The sequence below is a fragment of the Pan paniscus genome, chromosome 18 (genome assembly GCF_029289425.2).
Source record: "Pan paniscus chromosome 18, NHGRI_mPanPan1-v2.0_pri, whole genome shotgun sequence".
Lineage (NCBI taxonomy): Eukaryota > Metazoa > Chordata > Mammalia > Primates > Hominidae > Pan > Pan paniscus.
This window is the reverse complement of record NC_073267.2, coordinates 95,395,038-95,411,156: the sequence shown is the minus strand read 5'-3', so window position 1 is coordinate 95,411,156 and position 16,119 is coordinate 95,395,038. Positions and strand designations below refer to the sequence as shown.

General features: G+C 61.0%; 1 protein-coding gene across 11 annotated transcripts in view; it reads right to left on the bottom strand.

Moving 5' to 3' along the window:
- The window catches only part of GSE1 (Gse1 coiled-coil protein), a 502,305-nt gene that overhangs the window by 12,813 nt on the left and 473,373 nt on the right, over window positions 1-16,119 (bottom strand). For all 11 annotated transcript variants that reach the window (XM_063597799.1, XM_008974329.6, XM_034940851.3 and 8 more), the window contains 6 exons: window positions 11,795-11,994; window positions 6,094-6,266; window positions 5,553-5,750; window positions 4,573-4,764; window positions 3,843-4,147; window positions 2,904-3,231 (listed from right to left, as the gene is read on the bottom strand). In XM_063597799.1, the coding sequence (XP_063453869.1) occupies window positions 2,904-3,231; window positions 3,843-4,147; window positions 4,573-4,764; window positions 5,553-5,750; window positions 6,094-6,266; window positions 11,795-11,994 (1,396 nt within the window). The remainder of the gene's footprint in view (window positions 1-2,903; window positions 3,232-3,842; window positions 4,148-4,572; window positions 4,765-5,552; window positions 5,751-6,093; window positions 6,267-11,794; window positions 11,995-16,119) is intronic.

Below are 16,119 nucleotides of genomic sequence, written 5' to 3'. Positions count from 1 at the left end.
ATTACAGGCATGTGCCACCATGCCCAGCTACTAATTTTTCCTATTTAGTAGAGATAGGGTTTCACCAAGTTGGCCAGACTGGTCTCGAATTCCTGACCTCAAGTGATCCACCTGCCTTGGCCTCCCGAAGTGCTGGGATTACAGGAGTGAGCCACTGCGCCCGGCCCTCCAACACCTGCGGCAGGTGTGTGCAGGCTGCTCCAAGAGGATGGGGAGGCTCCCAGCCTAAGCTGCTAGGGAAGGCAGAGACCCTCTCAGGCCCAGGACAGATCCAGTTTCAGTCGATTTTCCCACCTGCTCGCGTGAATTCCCCTAAGGGCAAGCGCTCATCCGCACTTTCCATGGGGAAACCCACTCTATATACTGGGCTGTGGCCCTGCCACCAGCACCCTCTCTCCTGCTGTGCCTTGTAGGGACACATGACACAGGGCAGGCTGGCCACCTTCACAGGGCAGTACTCCCTCCCTCCCCACTGTCCCCGCAGGCAGCCACAAGACAACCTTCCAGTGTCTGCCCAGCCAGAGCCAAACCCACTGTGAAATGAAGATCCTCCCAGTCAGGATGGGGCCTGTGCCGAGACTGCCCCCCAGTGGCCCCTGTCACAACTGCAGCGACCCCACTGCCCAAGTGGCCTGTGGCAGAGGCCTCAAAGTGTCTTCAAGAACCCAGGCTAAGGCCTGCTGAGGCAGGGAGGGAAAGAAGGGATTTCTAACATCAGAACCCTTCCATTAAACAGGAAGCTGCCCCTTAGTTACACTAAATGGCTTGTTTCCTCAGTGCAATTAAAACAAGATTTAATCTACTCAAAAGGCTATTTTTAGTATTGTTTTTCCAGCTTATTTTTAAGAGACGGGTCTCGCTGTGTTATCCAGGCTGGAGTGCAGTGGCTATTTACAGGAGCAATCCCACTACTGATCAGCGCGGGAGTTTTGACATGCTCCATTTCCGACCTGCCCTGGTTCACCCCTCCTTAGGCAACCTGGTGGTCCCCCGCTCCCAGGAGGTCACCATATTTGTGCTGGACTTAGCTGGGACACCTAGTGGGTATAGTACACTACAGCCGAGAACTCCCGGGCTCAAGCGATCATCCCATCTCAGCCTCCAGAGTAGCTGGGCCTACAGGCATGTGTCACTGTGCCTGGCTATCTTTCTTTTTTTTAAAGGGAGATATACTCACAGGATGTCTGGACCAATACTGTGCAGAGACCCTGGGCAAAGCTTGAGGGGAAGAAAGAGGCAGAGGCCACAGCAGGCACATGGCCGGGCTCAGGGATCTCTAGCCTGCTCCGGGGGCCCTGTTTAAACACAGCCACCAAGGCTCTCCCTAGTTATTCCAGACTCCAGGCCAAGGGACAAATCCGACGCTGCTGTCCCTCTTAGCAGAATACAACAGGGAACCACAGGAAGAAGCTGTGTCCTTAAGTAAACAGCAAAGGAATGAAACCTGCAGGAGAATAAATATTTCATGCGCCACACCAAGCACTGAACAGTTTTCTAGCATGGAGCATGAGGGCCCTGTCAGGCCTCATGCCTGTAAGGCCACGTGTGCAGCCGGCCACAGGGGAACCACCGCAGGCAGGGGAGGCCAGGCCCTGTTTCCCATCATGCCCCAGGTCCTAATGGGGCAGCTACACTGGCTGGAAGCAGTCCATGGGTGGGCAAAGTCACAACACCTGTGCTGGGGCCCTGGGGATCCCTGAGGAAGAAGATGCCTACAGGAGTCAGGGCACCCTGATGTTATCAGGCCATGCCAGGTAGGAGCTGGCTGCCCTCAGTCCTCTGGGTAGTAGGCAAGGCTGATCCTGAGAGGCCTCAGGGACGGGGTCTGGGAGAGGCAGAAGGGATCTCACTTCGGCCGTGCCGGGCAGCGTGAGCCACAGGGAGACTTAGCTGTGGCCTGGTGACAGTCACTCCCAGTCATCCCTGATCAGCGGGGGCGCATTCCCTCGCCGCCCTACTGGATAACGAAGGCAGGCAGAAGGGAGGACAGATTTTAAACCACAAACGCGCTTCCGTCCCAGAGCCCAAGGGTTTCTTATCCCAGGACAGCACCCCAGCCTTGAGAGCTGGAAAGATGCTCAGAAATCATCCTACCCACCCTCCTTTGTGGACAGTTGAGGAAAGTGAGGCTCAGGGAACAGAAGCAGTGTCCCTAGGTCCCTGAGCTGGGCCTGCAGCAGAGCTATGGAAGGCTGGCAGGTCATCCCCACCAACTCTGGCTGAGGGTCTCAGCTCAGCCCTTCAGAGTGAGCCCTGGGGGTATATGACGTGGGGGCCTGGGACCAGCACAGCCCCAAGGCAGGAATCCCAGGGCAGGCAGGGGCAGGGAGGACTCGGGGCACTGGGGCCCAGCTCATAAGACCTGTGTCTGCAGCCGGGGTCCAAGGGACCACCACACAGTTTCCTGGGAAATGCTTTCATAAAGGGCTGGAAAACGGGCATGTGTTTTACTATTAATACAAAAGCAATAAAACTCATTTTTTTCCTTAAAATCAAAAGCTGTCCCCCTCTTGTTAAAAAAAGAAGTCCAGGCTCAAAAGCAGAGGAAGATGGAGAGAACAGGTATTATTAGTAATTAAAGCTTCTACCTTGCACTCCATCTGCTGTGAATGGCCTCCTGGGAACTAGGTCAGGCTGCGTGTGCAGTGCCCTGGCTCTCAACATGGACTTGATTGGTCTCTTTACTTACTGGTGGGGATACCTTTGAGCAATCCATTTTCTTCCTCAGTCTCAGCTTCCCCATAGGCAAGACAGGCATTATAACGTGAAGATGAAAGAACAGAAATGAAAGAGGCAGGCAGAAACACTGGGGCAGGATGTCGGGCAAACAGGAGGTGCTCAATACACGCTGAACAAATCGGAACGTGAAGGCTCATCCCTCTTCCTTCCTGGGGCTCACTCACCTGGTGGTGCTCTCTGGCCTGTGCTCTGCCTCTGCCGGCACCGGGGGCCGGCCCATATCCAGGTGCTGCTCCAGCACCTGCTGCCGGAACTCGGACACCTGAGACTGCCGGTCCTCCTTCTCCTGCCGCAGCCGCCGCTGCCGCGCCAGCCACTTCTCCTCCTCATTGGTGCGCTGGATCAGCAGGGCTGTGGCAGCACTGCTGCTAGGCAGAGAGAAGATGCCATGGTTGGAGATGAGGCTGGGCACCGTGTGGTGTGGGGCGGGCACCGGATGCAAGGGGTGTTGCACGGGCTTGGGCGCCTGCAGGCCGGCATCCTTCAGCTTCTCTGTGGGGGGAAACACGGTCAAGCAGGATCTCAGCCACGTGGGACAGCATGCTCCCTCCCCGTCCTCTCTCACCCAACTGCCCAGAGAAACCAGAGCCCTTCCAAAGGGTTCTTCCCGCAGCCAGAACCAAGATATTCAGAAGGGGCCCTATGGGAGCTTTCAAGAAGCATGTCTTGTCCCTGGAAGGAAACGCTCCGTGGCTGGCTGGCAAAACTCTTGCCCAGCCAGTGCGGTGCCAGAGCCAGCTCACGCTGGCTCAAAGAGCAGACTATTAAATTTCCGGGAAACATGCAAAAGCTGGTTGTTTTTACTGGACAATTGTTTCGTAAACTTACAGAGAAATAAAATCAACAAAGCACTCAAAACATCCCTTCCTAATGCCCCGGTTACATTTCACAACTGTCCTCCTGGGGTCATCTATATCCACTGTGTCTACATCGTGTGCCAACGTGCCTCTGCTCCCTACTCCATGTTCAGCCACGCCACGCTTTTAGGGTGAACTCAGCTGGGGAACATTTACACCACCCCAACCGGCAGGTGCTGCGACTCAGGGCTCCTCCCCGCGGGCGGCTGAGACCTTGCCCAGCACAGCCCACCCACGCCCAGGTACCTGCTCGGGTTGGGGTCAGCTGCTCCGAGGGCTTGCCCCGCTCCTCAGTGGCATGGCCACGCAGCCCATGCAGCTCGGCCACGGGCAGGAAGCTGGGCTCCAGGGCCTTGGCGGCCAGCAGCTCCTTCTCCCGGGCCCGCTGCTCCCGCTGGCGCTCCAGCTCGCGCTCGCGCTCCTTCTCACGCTCGCGCTCCTTCTCTTGCTCGCGCTCCTTCTCGCGTTCGCGCTCACGTTCCTTCTCCCGCTCGCGGTCAGCCTCGCGCTCGCGCTCCCTCTCCCGCCTTAGCTCCTCGTCCATCTGCAGCCTGCAGCACATGGAAAGAGTTGGGGGCTCTGCTGCACCAGGAACAAGAGACGGACCTGGGGCAGGCCCTTAAAAAGCGTAACCAGGAACGAGCCAGGGCGCTAATCTGAACAGTGACCGGAGGTGAGCAGGGTTTCACTGGTGCAGGAAGAACTTAAGGTCCATACAATCAAAGCGGCTTACAAAATGCCCAAGCACGCCCGAGAGCTCCTCGGCCTGCAGGTTTACTGCAGGAGACCACAGCTACCGAGACAGGCGCTATTTCAGAGCAGAGCCTGAACGATCATCGTCCCATTGGGCAGGTGGACAAACTGTGAGGACAGGCATGGCCAAGGAGTCCAGTCAGGTTCCAGCCCAGGCTTTCTGCCCAGCTGCCATCAAGGGACAGGGAGGGCAGAGGGGCTCCTCGGCTCGAGACGCACTTACCTCTCCGCGCTGAGGCCAGACATGCGCTCCGAATGCAGCGCTGCCAGGGATGAGTGGGACAGCTCGGGGGGGTAGCGGACCCCAGAGAGGTGCAGGTGCATCGCTGATGGGTGCAGCGGGGGCAGGGAGCCGGGGGTGGGGATGGGGTAGAACGGGGACCTCAGGGCAGACAGGCAGTAGGAGTCGTCCATCCTGTGCAGAGAAGACGGGGCTGTGAGCAGCAAATGAACCAAGGGGAAGACCCAGCCCTGTTAACAGGTGTGTCTCAGCCAGGTACACACACCTGCCTGAGCGTGAGGAACGTGACAAAATGGCTGGGGATGAAGACCATGCCTGCTGCTAGCCCCAAAGCCCCTTGATGCCGGAGGCTGCTAGGTGCCGACAGCTTGGGGTTCCAGGGCACCGCCTGCCACCTCCCTCCGCTCAGCCAGACCAGCACAGAGTGGTCAAGTGCCCAGGCCCTTCCAAGGCTGGCCAGCAGGCTGGGCTGCCCTGACGTGGGGTGGTCCATGTCATGACTACAGGCCCCTCTGACTAGGATGGGCAGAGCTTCTCCATGGACCCAGGCCAGACCACAGTGCCACCGAGGTCTCCTGCTACACAGCAAAGCATCGCCTCTCCCACGGGCACAGCCCTGCTCTCTTCACAGTGACTTGCTGTCAATGGAAAGCATCGCCTCTCCCACAGGCACAGCCCTGCTCTCTTAACAGTGACTTGCTGTCAATGGCCCCCCCGGTGAGAAGGGGAGGAGCCAAGGATGACAGTGCAGTCACCAAGGGGGACTGTCTACCAGGAGGGGACCCCTAATGGACCATCAGGGCTGAATTTAGGCTCAAAGCTGGGGACGATTTCAGGGGCTACTCTAGACCCTCCCCTAGGAGCCTGGCTCTCAGGTCATAAGAAACACCTTCCCCTCCAGGTTCCATCTTGCCAGGAACAGGCCAGCACCTAGACGAGAGGGCGCGTGGGGGATGCCTCACCTGAAGGCCGGGTGGGGGAAAGGGTGTGGGGCCAGGTAGCTGGGGTGGTAGTAGGCTGCAGCAGTGGCCGGGTCCAGGCCGAGGGGAGGCAGTGAGGACATGCGGAGGTCGTCGGTGGTGTGGTAGGGCCGGAAGCTTCTCAGGTAGTCCTCGGTCACGGTACTGGGGGGCACCACGTGGTGCACGGGCCGCTGGAGGCTGCAGGCGGGGATAGTGGGCAAGGTGGGGACAGGTGAGTGGAGACCTGCTCCTGCATGGGGGGACGGCTAACCTCCCTGCATCACCCCTGGCGCTCAGTTGGCACCCAGACTCCTGGCACCCCGAACGAGGACGGGGCTTAAGCAGCGGGGGGAGCGAGCTGCCACTGCCACCTCAGTGTGAAGGGGCACAGACAGGGCTGCAATCCCCAGGGCTCAGCGGCCGACAACCATCTGGCAGGCACAGCCTCATCTGTGCAGACCGCAGGCTGCCTGGGGACCCAGACCCTGAGCGCTGTGTCCCCACCTGGCCACCTCACCGAAGTCCCCGCCGACCAACTTACTTGAGTGGCGGGAAGCGGGAATCCTGCACAACTGAGCTGGGGGAGAGGCCGAAGGGGTAGGGGGTGCTGAGCAGGTGTGAGGGGATGGCTGGTCCCCCTGCCTTCTCCTGAGGGAGCGGGGGCTCCACAATGAGGCGTTCCCGACCTCCACTGCTGCTCCTGGAGCCGGCATCCTGCGGGAGGAGAGCGTCCAGTCAGGGCAGGAGCCTGGTATAGGCCACTGACCACAGGACACAGCCAGGTCTCCTGACTCACGGGAAGGCGCTAGATTTAGTTCATGTTCTAGAAACATCCTTTCCCTAAGGCTTTCTACGCAAAACATGGTGCATGTGGCGTGGGAAGCAGAACCGTAAGGAAGGGGATGTGGCTCCGACAGGTCTGGGGTGAAGTGCGTCTCGGGATCCGTCTCCCTCCCTGGGCCTCCTCAGTCCAGCAAAAGACCTAGAACCCCCCAGAAACACAATGTGTGCAGGTGAAGGATGCAGGGTGGCAGGGGCTCCTGCCTCCACCCCTCCTGGTGTGGACATCCGAAGGTCACACCAGACACACACCCGGGGAAGCAGACACCGTTGGCACCCAGCACGCCGTGAAGCGAGTGCCACGATGTAGCCAAGACGTCAACTGCGCCGACAGCTGCCCACCTGGCCTCAGATGTCCTGGCCCCGGTGCCCACGTGGAGGGCAGGGGCCAAAGGAAGCTGGCACTGCCCCTAGGCCGAAGGTGCTGGTCTGCCCCCAACCACCTCCTGGGGTGGCCCTGGCCCTGGAGCCCACCAGAACAGGCAGCAGCTGGGCCCTGACTGGCCAGCTGGGGTACCGGCCTTCACACACACGGTGGGGCAGGGAAGGCAACAGCTCGCCTGTCCCAGGCTCCTGGACACAGTGGACCTGGGTGTAGCTGGGAAGGTGGCCCAGAGGACTCAGATGAGGGGTCTGCTCCAGGCACAAAGCAGGAGGCAGTGGCCCAAAGCCCACCTTCCGGGCTGAGGTCCCTGCCAAGTTCAAGGATAGGCCGTGCCACCCCTAGCCACGCAGAGGCTGCCCCGCACACACGCAAGGTCCAGCCCGGAGAAACCAGAGCATGAAAAGGCCTTGCTTGTTCCTGTCATTCGTGTGACTAAGTGGGAGGAGGAGGGAGGAGGGAGGAGGGAGGAGGGAGGAGGAGGGAGGAGGGAGGAGGGAGGAGGAGGGAGGAGGGAGGAGGAGGGAGGCGGAGCGAGCCTCAGGGCAGCCCAGATGGGGGCTGTGCTCTGGACTCTGGATGGCTGCCAACCCAGGCGTCACTCTGTCACTGGGGCAGCCGCTCTCAGCCCCAGCATCTTCCCCATGTGGGGACAGCACTGCCCAGGCCTACCCTGACCTGGGGGTGTCTGAGAGCCACGGCCACGCTGGCCCCTCTGAGCTTCCCAGGGATGCAGAGCCACGGGAACCCGGCCCTTCCTCACGTTCCATCTGGCCATGTCAGGTAACGACTGCTGATCAGCGGGCAGTGCTCCTGAAGAGCACCAGCCCCGCTCTGCCTCCCTGAGCCACGAAATGCCAAACACCCAAAAAACAAGGAGGCCATGGCCGTCTCCCCACAAGATCAGCCGGAATGATGGCCCAGGGGCTCTGAGACCTGCCCCACCGTGGAGAAGCATCTGTCTCCCAGGGGCCGTGCCTGTGTCCCTGACCCGCCAGCCCCTCTTTCTGGGCTCATCCATCTTCATAGCGGCAGACGGTGACCCGGCAGCAGCACATGGCACCCGCGCAGAGGCAGTGCAGGCAGCCCGGGCCGGCGCCTCCCGACTCTCCACCCTCCAGGAGACAGTCAGCGAGGATTAACTGGAGGAGCCGCCGCCACCGCCGCCTGGAATCTTCAATGAGAGGCAGCATCTGCTCCCTTCCCGCGGGCTGAGCCCCTGCCCCCCTTCTCTGTAGGGTCCTCCTGGGTTCACGACCTCTGACCTGCCTTTCCAGGGTGCTGGTCTCGAGGGTGGGAGGTGCACATGGGCACTGACGCCCTGCGTGGGGCCGGGAACTTCCTATTGAGGGGCCAGCGCCTGGCCTTGGGGTCTCCAGCCGGTGTCAGCAACCGGGGTAGTGGGGGAGTGGCCGAGGGGCCAACCTGACCTTGGGAGACCTGGCCATCCTGTCGTGCCTCGTGCACACATCAATGGCATGTGCCCGTCACAGCACCTGCTCAGAGGACAGCGGAGTTGATGGCACGGCTATGCACGGGCATGCGGGGGACTCACAGGGCAGCGGAGTTGATGGCACGGCTATGAACGGGCATGTGGGGGATGCACCAGCAGGGTGGGGGCCCGGACATGGCAGGTGTGTTGCCAGGCTGGCCTGCCTACCCCAGCCCCGTGAGGCTATTTCCAGGCTGGGCTTCTAGATCCTGCCTCACGCCCCTACCCTGCCTGGCATAGGGCCAAACATCTGAGGAACGGAGCACGAGGAAGGAGACACCCTGTTCCTAGGGTCTGGGATGGACTTAACGAGACGGAGTGGCCCCTGGCCCCCCAGCATCCAAGTAGCACCCCAATGAACACCAGGCCCAAAGCTAGTGGGTCTCTGGATGCCCAGAACAGGGGCCTCGGCTGCTCAGGCACCCGGGGTACCTGGACTCCCCGTCCCAGGCTGGTGGTGAGGCCTCCAGGACAGGAGGGAGACGACAGCCAGGGGCTTCAATCATCACCCAGCCTTGGGTGGCCAGAGTCAGAAGAGGGCTGGAGGACAGACCTCGACCTGAGGACAGCACCCAGGGAGAAACTACCAACAGCCCAGGCCTGCCGCCCGTCGGAGGACAGACCTCGACCTGAGGACAGCACCCAGGGAGAAACTACCAACAGCCCAGGCCTGCCGCCCTCCTCCGCATGCTGCCCGCGCCATGGGCTGGGTCAAACGGCAAAGCACAGGGCCCCAGCCGCCCCGCCACAAGGAGGGGCCTGTCCCCAGCCCAGACACGGCCCTTGAACCCCTTCTCCCCTCAGCCGAGGACAAAGCCCTGCTCGCAGGCCAGATGGCACCTTCCTGGCCTGGCTGAGGACAAACAGGGAGTCCGGGAGGCTGGGGGGCAGCCAGCAGGCGGGGCAGGGGCCCGGTGAGCCAGACCCACATGTCTGTGGCTTCCGTCTGGCTGGCGCCCGGCCAACCCTGGCACAGACACCTGGGAACTAGGTCAGCGGGGCCTGGAGTGAGGCACAGGGCTGCCCCCCATTCAGGCAAGGCCCGGCAGGCTCGGCAGCTACCCCAAAGGCACCCCCATAGCAGCAGCCGGGGTCTCACTGCCGTCTCCACAGACAGACGCATCAGGGCGCATCTGTGGGCAGCTTTTGATTTCTGAGCAGCGGCTGCAGCCGCAGCTGCAACGATGAAAGAAAGAAGGCGGAGGGGGAGGAGGGGCGGAGGGGGAGGGGGAGGAGGCAAATCCGTCATTCTCCGGTGATTAGAGCAAGGGTTCCATAGTCAGACAGGCAGGACATGCCCTGTTAGCTTTAAAACAGGCTTTTTCATCTCATTTCTCCTCTCGCAGCTCCCACTACACCTGGGAGAGAGGGGTGACCCCGAGAAGGGGCCGAGAAGCCTCCGGCCCGGCAACTGCCGCCTGCGTCTGCAGCCTCGGAGACTCATGGCCACAGCTTTGAGCCGGGTGGGAGGGGAATCCTCTCTCCGCCTCCCCACTCCGAGAGGATTAAATGCCCCGCTGAGCCTCTGTGCCCGAGCGAGGAGCCGTACATCACCTGCTAATCCAGCTGCCGGCCCCGCGCCTTCCCTGGCGGCACCGTGTTCCATTAAGCGCCGCGGTGGTACACTGCTGGAGCGGGCCTGTCGCACCCCTGCTCTGCTCTGGGGTAGCTCAATGTTCCCGAGGCGGTAAAGACCCTCCGAGGAGGGACCAGCTCAGAGCGGAGGAGTCGCCGGAAAAGGCGCTGGAATCCCCTCGAGGCGTCCTGGGTCTAGGCCAGGAGCTCTGGTCGGGGTCAAGGCAGTGGCTGGGTGCAGGGTCCTGGCTGGTAGAGGCTCCTGGTCCAGGCTGGGGCAGGGAAGTGGCCTCCCATGAGCTGCGGGCGCTGGCACCAGCAGCCAGGCCCCACCAGTGGGGCGCAAGGAGCCTCAGCTGTTTGAGTCAGGTGATTCAGGGCCCCTGGGGTCAAGGCTGGCCCTGGGGGGTGGCCTCTGGAGGCAGCGGAGCTGGTAACAACTCCCTCAGCCTCCCTCAAACCAGGACCAGGGCCGCCTTGGGCTGCTGCAAGCCCTGTGGGGTGTGGAGGCCCCTCTGGCCAGGGTCCACCCTCCAGGCCACGCCCTGCCCCTCGGTCTCCAGACCTCACACGAGGATTAGTCAAACTAAGAGAGGCTTCAGGGGCAGAGGAGGTCCAGCAAGGTGAGGACCCTGGGCAGGTTTGTCCCCTCAGCCAGGGAAGGCGTGAAAGGAAGCAGAGGCAACGTCAGGACCCGGGGGTCCCAGTACGGAGTTCCCAGGGATTCCCACTGGGACCCTGGATCAGGGCCTGCCCGGGGGCCATCACCTGTGGACTGAGGCTGGCTCCCTTCCCACACCTCTGGGGATAGAGGGCAGACAGGCCCTGATGATGAGCAGGTGGCTCCAACACCCATGTCCCCCCTGGGGGAGAGGGAGCTTCAGGCAAGAGCCACTCTCCCCTCCTCCCCACCTTCTTTGTGATTTAATTAGTATTTCCAAGTGGGGCTGTCCCTCTGGGAACTCAGCAGAAAAGTCCAGGCGACAGCAGCCCCTGAGAATCGCTCTTAATTAGGAAGGGCCCACTCCAGGCTGCGCGCCAGGGGTGGGGGGCCGGGAGAGCTGCAGGTACCCACCTGAGGGCGCACAGGCCCCAGGCAGAGGCAGAAGAGCAGCTCCCAGTGCCAGCTCCTTCCACACAGGCCGGCCCCAGTCAGTGCAGAGCGAGGGGCCCACAGACATAAGGAGCCCCGAAAACTTGGGGAGGGGCCTCCGCTGGGAGCCCCAAAAGTAAGACAGAAACACAAAACCCACCAGATGTCTTGTTCTGATAGCGTCTGGGCTGGGATCTTTCCTACCTCAATTCTTTGTTCAGTTCACAGACTATGACAGTCACAGCTAGGGTGCCGGGTGCTCAGCGTGCAAACACCACTTTACGGCTCGACGGTGTCACAGCTTGAACTGGACTGCCACCCCCGCCCAAATCCGTGTTAGAGCCCTGATGCCCAGGGCCTCAGAACGGAACTGCATTTGGAGACACGGTCTTTAAAGAGGTGACTAAATGAGAATAAGGACATTAGGGTGGGCGCTAAACCAGCTGACTGGTGTCCTTATGAGAACAGGAGATCAGGACCCAGACATGGAGACACCACAGATGACCCAGGGAGAAGACAGCCACCAGCAACCCAGGAGAGGCCTCTGGGGAAACCAGCCCTGCCGGCCCCCAGATTGTGAACTTGTGGCCTCCAGAACAGGAGAAAATAACGGGACACCCCCAGCGGGTGGTTTCTTCTGACAGACTGATGCGTGGGCCGATGTACTCACCTGCACAGGGCCTCCAGGAGGGTGCCGCTGTCACCCTCACGTTGCAGAGAAGGAGACGGAAACTCAGGGTGGGGGAGGCGGTGTCTTTGGAATGTAAACTCAACATCGAAAGCTCCAGAGCCCCCAACGGATGCCTGAATCCAGCCTCCCCACTTAGAGGACGCTAGGCTCCCTGCCCCGCCCCACTCACCTGCCGGCTCTCACTCCTCCAGACACCATTCACGGTTTTGGTTGGAGCGATGGTCACCACGGGGGGTGTGCTGGGCACGCTGTGGCCCCCAGGGGGGACGATGATAGGGCCCATGGGCACGCGCTTGGGTGTGCTGGCGGGGGAGCTGTGGTTGGTGGCCGGAGAGGACACGGGGGACGACTCGCTGCTCAGTGAGGACCCTGTGGAGGAGAAGACGGTGGCCTGAGTGGGAGCCGCAGTGACAGCCACTTGCAGTGCCAGCTGGGGACCTGGGCTCCAGCTGCCCCCCTGCTCCAAGTGAGGCCCCAGAGCTCCAGGTCTACCAGCCTCATGGGCCCCCACCCAAGACAGGCAGGCAGGAGACACCTCTCCTGAGGCCCGATCGGGTCAGCAGCTCAGTCTACCCCGGGCACTCCCTATCCCTTTGCCCCACGGGCCCTGCTCACGTGGCACAAAGCACAGATGCTCTGGTGCCCAGGGCCGCCCACTGCCACCAGACAGGAGGAGCCTGGGCAGGGCGGGCAGGACCAGTGCCTGACGTCCCTGAGTGAGAGACGAAGGTAGCACCTTCCGGGACAGACATGGAGCCCCAGAGTTAAAGAACACACGTGTTTCTAGGAGGTGTCATGAACCAAGGGCCTGTGGACATCCCAGGACACACGGGCCAGCTGGGCCACGCACCCTGCCCCACCGAGAGGCAGCTCCACGTGTAAGCAGCAGAGACCCCAAGCCTCTGAGTCTTCCCAGGGAGCCCCCATGTGCTTGGGGGGGTCACAGGAAAAGGCACCCCCTCCGGGGGCTCCCATCAAGCAGGGCAGACTTGGGGCTGCAGTGCAGCAGGGAACAAACACAAGAAGCGGTCAGCACTGGCCGGGCACAGCGGCTCACGCCTGGAATCCCAGCACTTTGGGAGCCCGAGGTGGGCAGATCACGAGGTCAGGAGATCGAGACCATCCTGGCCAACATGGTGAAACCCTGTCTCTACTAAAAATACTAATATTAGCCGGGCGTGGTGGTGCGCGCCTGTAGTCCCAGCTACTTGGGAGGCGGAGGCAGGAGAATCGCTTGAACCCGGGAGGCGGAGGTTGTGGTGAGCAGAGATCGTGCTGCCGCACTCCAGCCTGGTGACAGAGCGAGACTTCGTCTCAAAACAAAAAAAGAAGTGGTCAGCACCCCTCTACGGGGCCCAGCCAAGCAGGGATGCAGTGCGGTGGTGGCTGAGGAAGCCCAAATGGCAGCCATTCAGGGTGACCCACGGTGACCCTGGGGGAGTTTCTTTAAAAGATCCGTTTATTTTTAAATTTCAGAAACTGAGATATAATTCACCATCTTTAAGGGTACACATCAGGAGGTTTGCCTAGGTTCGCTGTTTACAACCACCACCACGACCTACCCCGGAACTCGCCCGTCGCCTCAGAAAGAACCCCTCAGCCCCCAAGACGCCGCAGGGATGGGAGAATGGGTGGCTGCAGCCCCGCTGGTAGCAGGGGGAAGGTGCAGGGCAGGCAGGAGGGCTTTGGGCCTGGGTGACTGGTGGCTCCAGCCAAGAGGATACCCCAAGGGCAGGGGGCATGGACGGGCAGGGCTGCCCCGGCCCATCTGCAGGTGCGGCAGGGCTTTGGACCGGGGAGGATGGGGAGGAGTGTTCCCAGGCCCTAAGGGAAGGGGCTTCCTCCTTCATGGAGCAAAACTGCCTTCTCAGACCAGGGCTCCCCTCTGTTGTCTCCCTCCCGCCCAGGTCAGAAGGGGACCAAGTGTGTGTGGTGGCAGGGGTGGGGGTGTCCAAAGGCACCTGCTGCAAGAGTCCTCCTGTCCCCAAGCAGGCACCAGCCTCGCTTCCGGAGCCCCCACCCCCTTGTTGTGGGAATCAAGCCCCCGTGACCGAGGCCAGAGCAGCTCACCAGAGGCTGGGGCTGCCAGTGAGGCCTGGGCCTGGGGCTCCAGAAGCTCTGCTGCCTGGGGGTCAAGAGCCCTGCCCAGCCTGACGAGGCCCAGGGGGTGCACGGCTGCACACTCACACCCCCGACTCCAGCTGGCCTGCAGCCTGCAGCGGGGAGACCTCGTGCCGCTCACACGGTTGTGGACTTGTACAAAGGTCAGTGTCCGGCTCACCCTCCCCAAGCCCCCTTCCCTGACACAGGCCCAGGGCAGATCTCCGCCCCCAAGAGCCACACACAGCACCCAACTGGTGTCCAGCACAGGCCAAGGTCCCCAACAAGGCAGGCTGCAGAGGTGGCCCTGGATTCTATGGTATCACAGCACAGTGTCCACTGCGGTCAGGTTCCGGCAGGAGCAGGCACATGTCCACCCACCAGCAGCACGGTGCGTTCAGGCACCCAGACCCCGTATCACAGCAGCTGTGCAAGCTTGCACTTGGGCCCATGGGGACAGATGCTGCCGTCTGAGGAGGTGTGGTACAATTGGGCACCTTCTGTTTGCAAAAGCCCCACTTGGGAGGCACCTACAGCCCGGGGCATGGTAGAAGCAGGTAGAATGCGTGGTAGAAGCAGGTAGAATGCATGCATGGAAAGCATGGTAGAAGCAGGTAGAATGCATGCATAGAAAGCATGGTAGAAGCAGGTAGAATGCGTGGTAGAAGCAGGTAGAATGTATGCATAGAAAGCATGGTAGAAGCAGGTAGATGCCCTTTCCAGAAGGAGGACCCCAGCCCATCAGCTCCCGGCATCCTGCTCGACTTCTGTTCAGACCTGGCCTTGGTTCCGGGGGCAGAAGCAGCCTCATCTCCCCTTTGCTGTGTCCGGAGTGGGCACACGCACATTCACCAAAGAAAACTGCTGCTCACAGGGGGTGCCCAGAGGCCTCAGGCAGCCAAAGTGGCCTTAGTGGCGTGACCAGGAGGCAGAGGCCCCACAGGCATCCTGATGTGGAAACAGAGCTTTGCTCTCCCAAAGGTGCTCCCTTGGGGTGGGGCAGCTGCCCTGTCCCGAGGGCAAGTCCGTTGCTTCCTGCAGAACGGTATCTGGGCCTCTTTCATGTGGTTTCCTGGGCTTGTGTGCAACCTGCACAACTGGATAGGGCAGCCCCACAACAGACACTCAGTCTAGCCAGATGGGCCACGCCCCAGAGCAGCCCAGAGGCACATTCACATTCTCCCCAGCAACCCCTGAACTGCCCAAGGCAAGGCCCCCACCTCATCACGCTCCCACCCACCAGGATCTGGCCCAGGTGGGGAATGAGGCTGAGGGCTGCTGCCCCTGAGGCATGACCCACCCCCAGACCCCCAGATGGACTAGCCAGCCACTGCCCACACCCTGAGAACTCCACCACCCCAAGTCGGCTGGGCCAACACCTGGGACTGGGCACTGTGCCGGCGGGCTACTAGATCCACCTGAAGAGGGGAAACGCTGGCTGCAGGGCAGGGCACCGCGCCCCTCACCTCGGGGGCAGAGGGTGGGGAGAGGAGAACAGGCCTCAGCCCTCCTGATCCGTGGGTTCGTTCTGGACACTGGCAGTCTAGGTGCTTTTCTGTACGTATTTAGATTTTGAGAAAAAGTTCACTTTAAGTTTTTGGGGAAAAAAAACAAACTAGGGAAAGGATCGCTGTTTAAAAAAAAAAATTCCATGGAACCTCCATGGCTCTTGGGTTTCACCCAGCTATGATTCCACCCCGCGTAATTCACCCACCCAGCGCACGGCCCCACGGTTCTAGCACGTTCAGAGTTGTGCGACCATCACCACAATCCATTTCAGAGCATTTCCGTCACCCCAAAAGGAACCCCCTACCCACGAGCAACCACTCCCCTCTCCCCAGGCCCCACACGCATTGGCTCTCCGTCTCTACGGAAGGGCCTGTTCCGGAGACTTCACATCAAGGGAATCCCACCGCGTGGCCCTTCTCGTCTGGCTCCTCTCACTGGGAGCCGTGTCTTCACGGTTCATCCACACTGCAGCACCTAAGAGAATCTCTCCTTCCCGCGGCTAAGTGACAGTCCACTGTGTGCCTCTGTCCACCCACTCCTTACTGGTCCGTCCCTCAGCTGGTGGCATACAGGCTGGGCCCACCTTGTGGCCGCTGTCAACAGTACTGTGCCCACCCTTTTTCTTTTTTTTTTTTTTTTGAGACAGGATCTCACTCTGTTGCCCAGGCTGGGCTGGAGTGCAGTGGTGCAATCATAGCTCACTGCAGCCTCAACCTCCTGGGTTCAAGTGCTCCTCCCACCTCAGCCTCCTGAGGAGCCGGGACTAAAGGCACATGCCACCAGGCCCGGCTAGTTTTTTGTTTGTTTGTTTGTTTTTGGTAGAGACAGGGTCTCGCTATGGTGCCCAGGATGGTCTCAAACTCCTGGGCTCAAGCGATCCTCCCG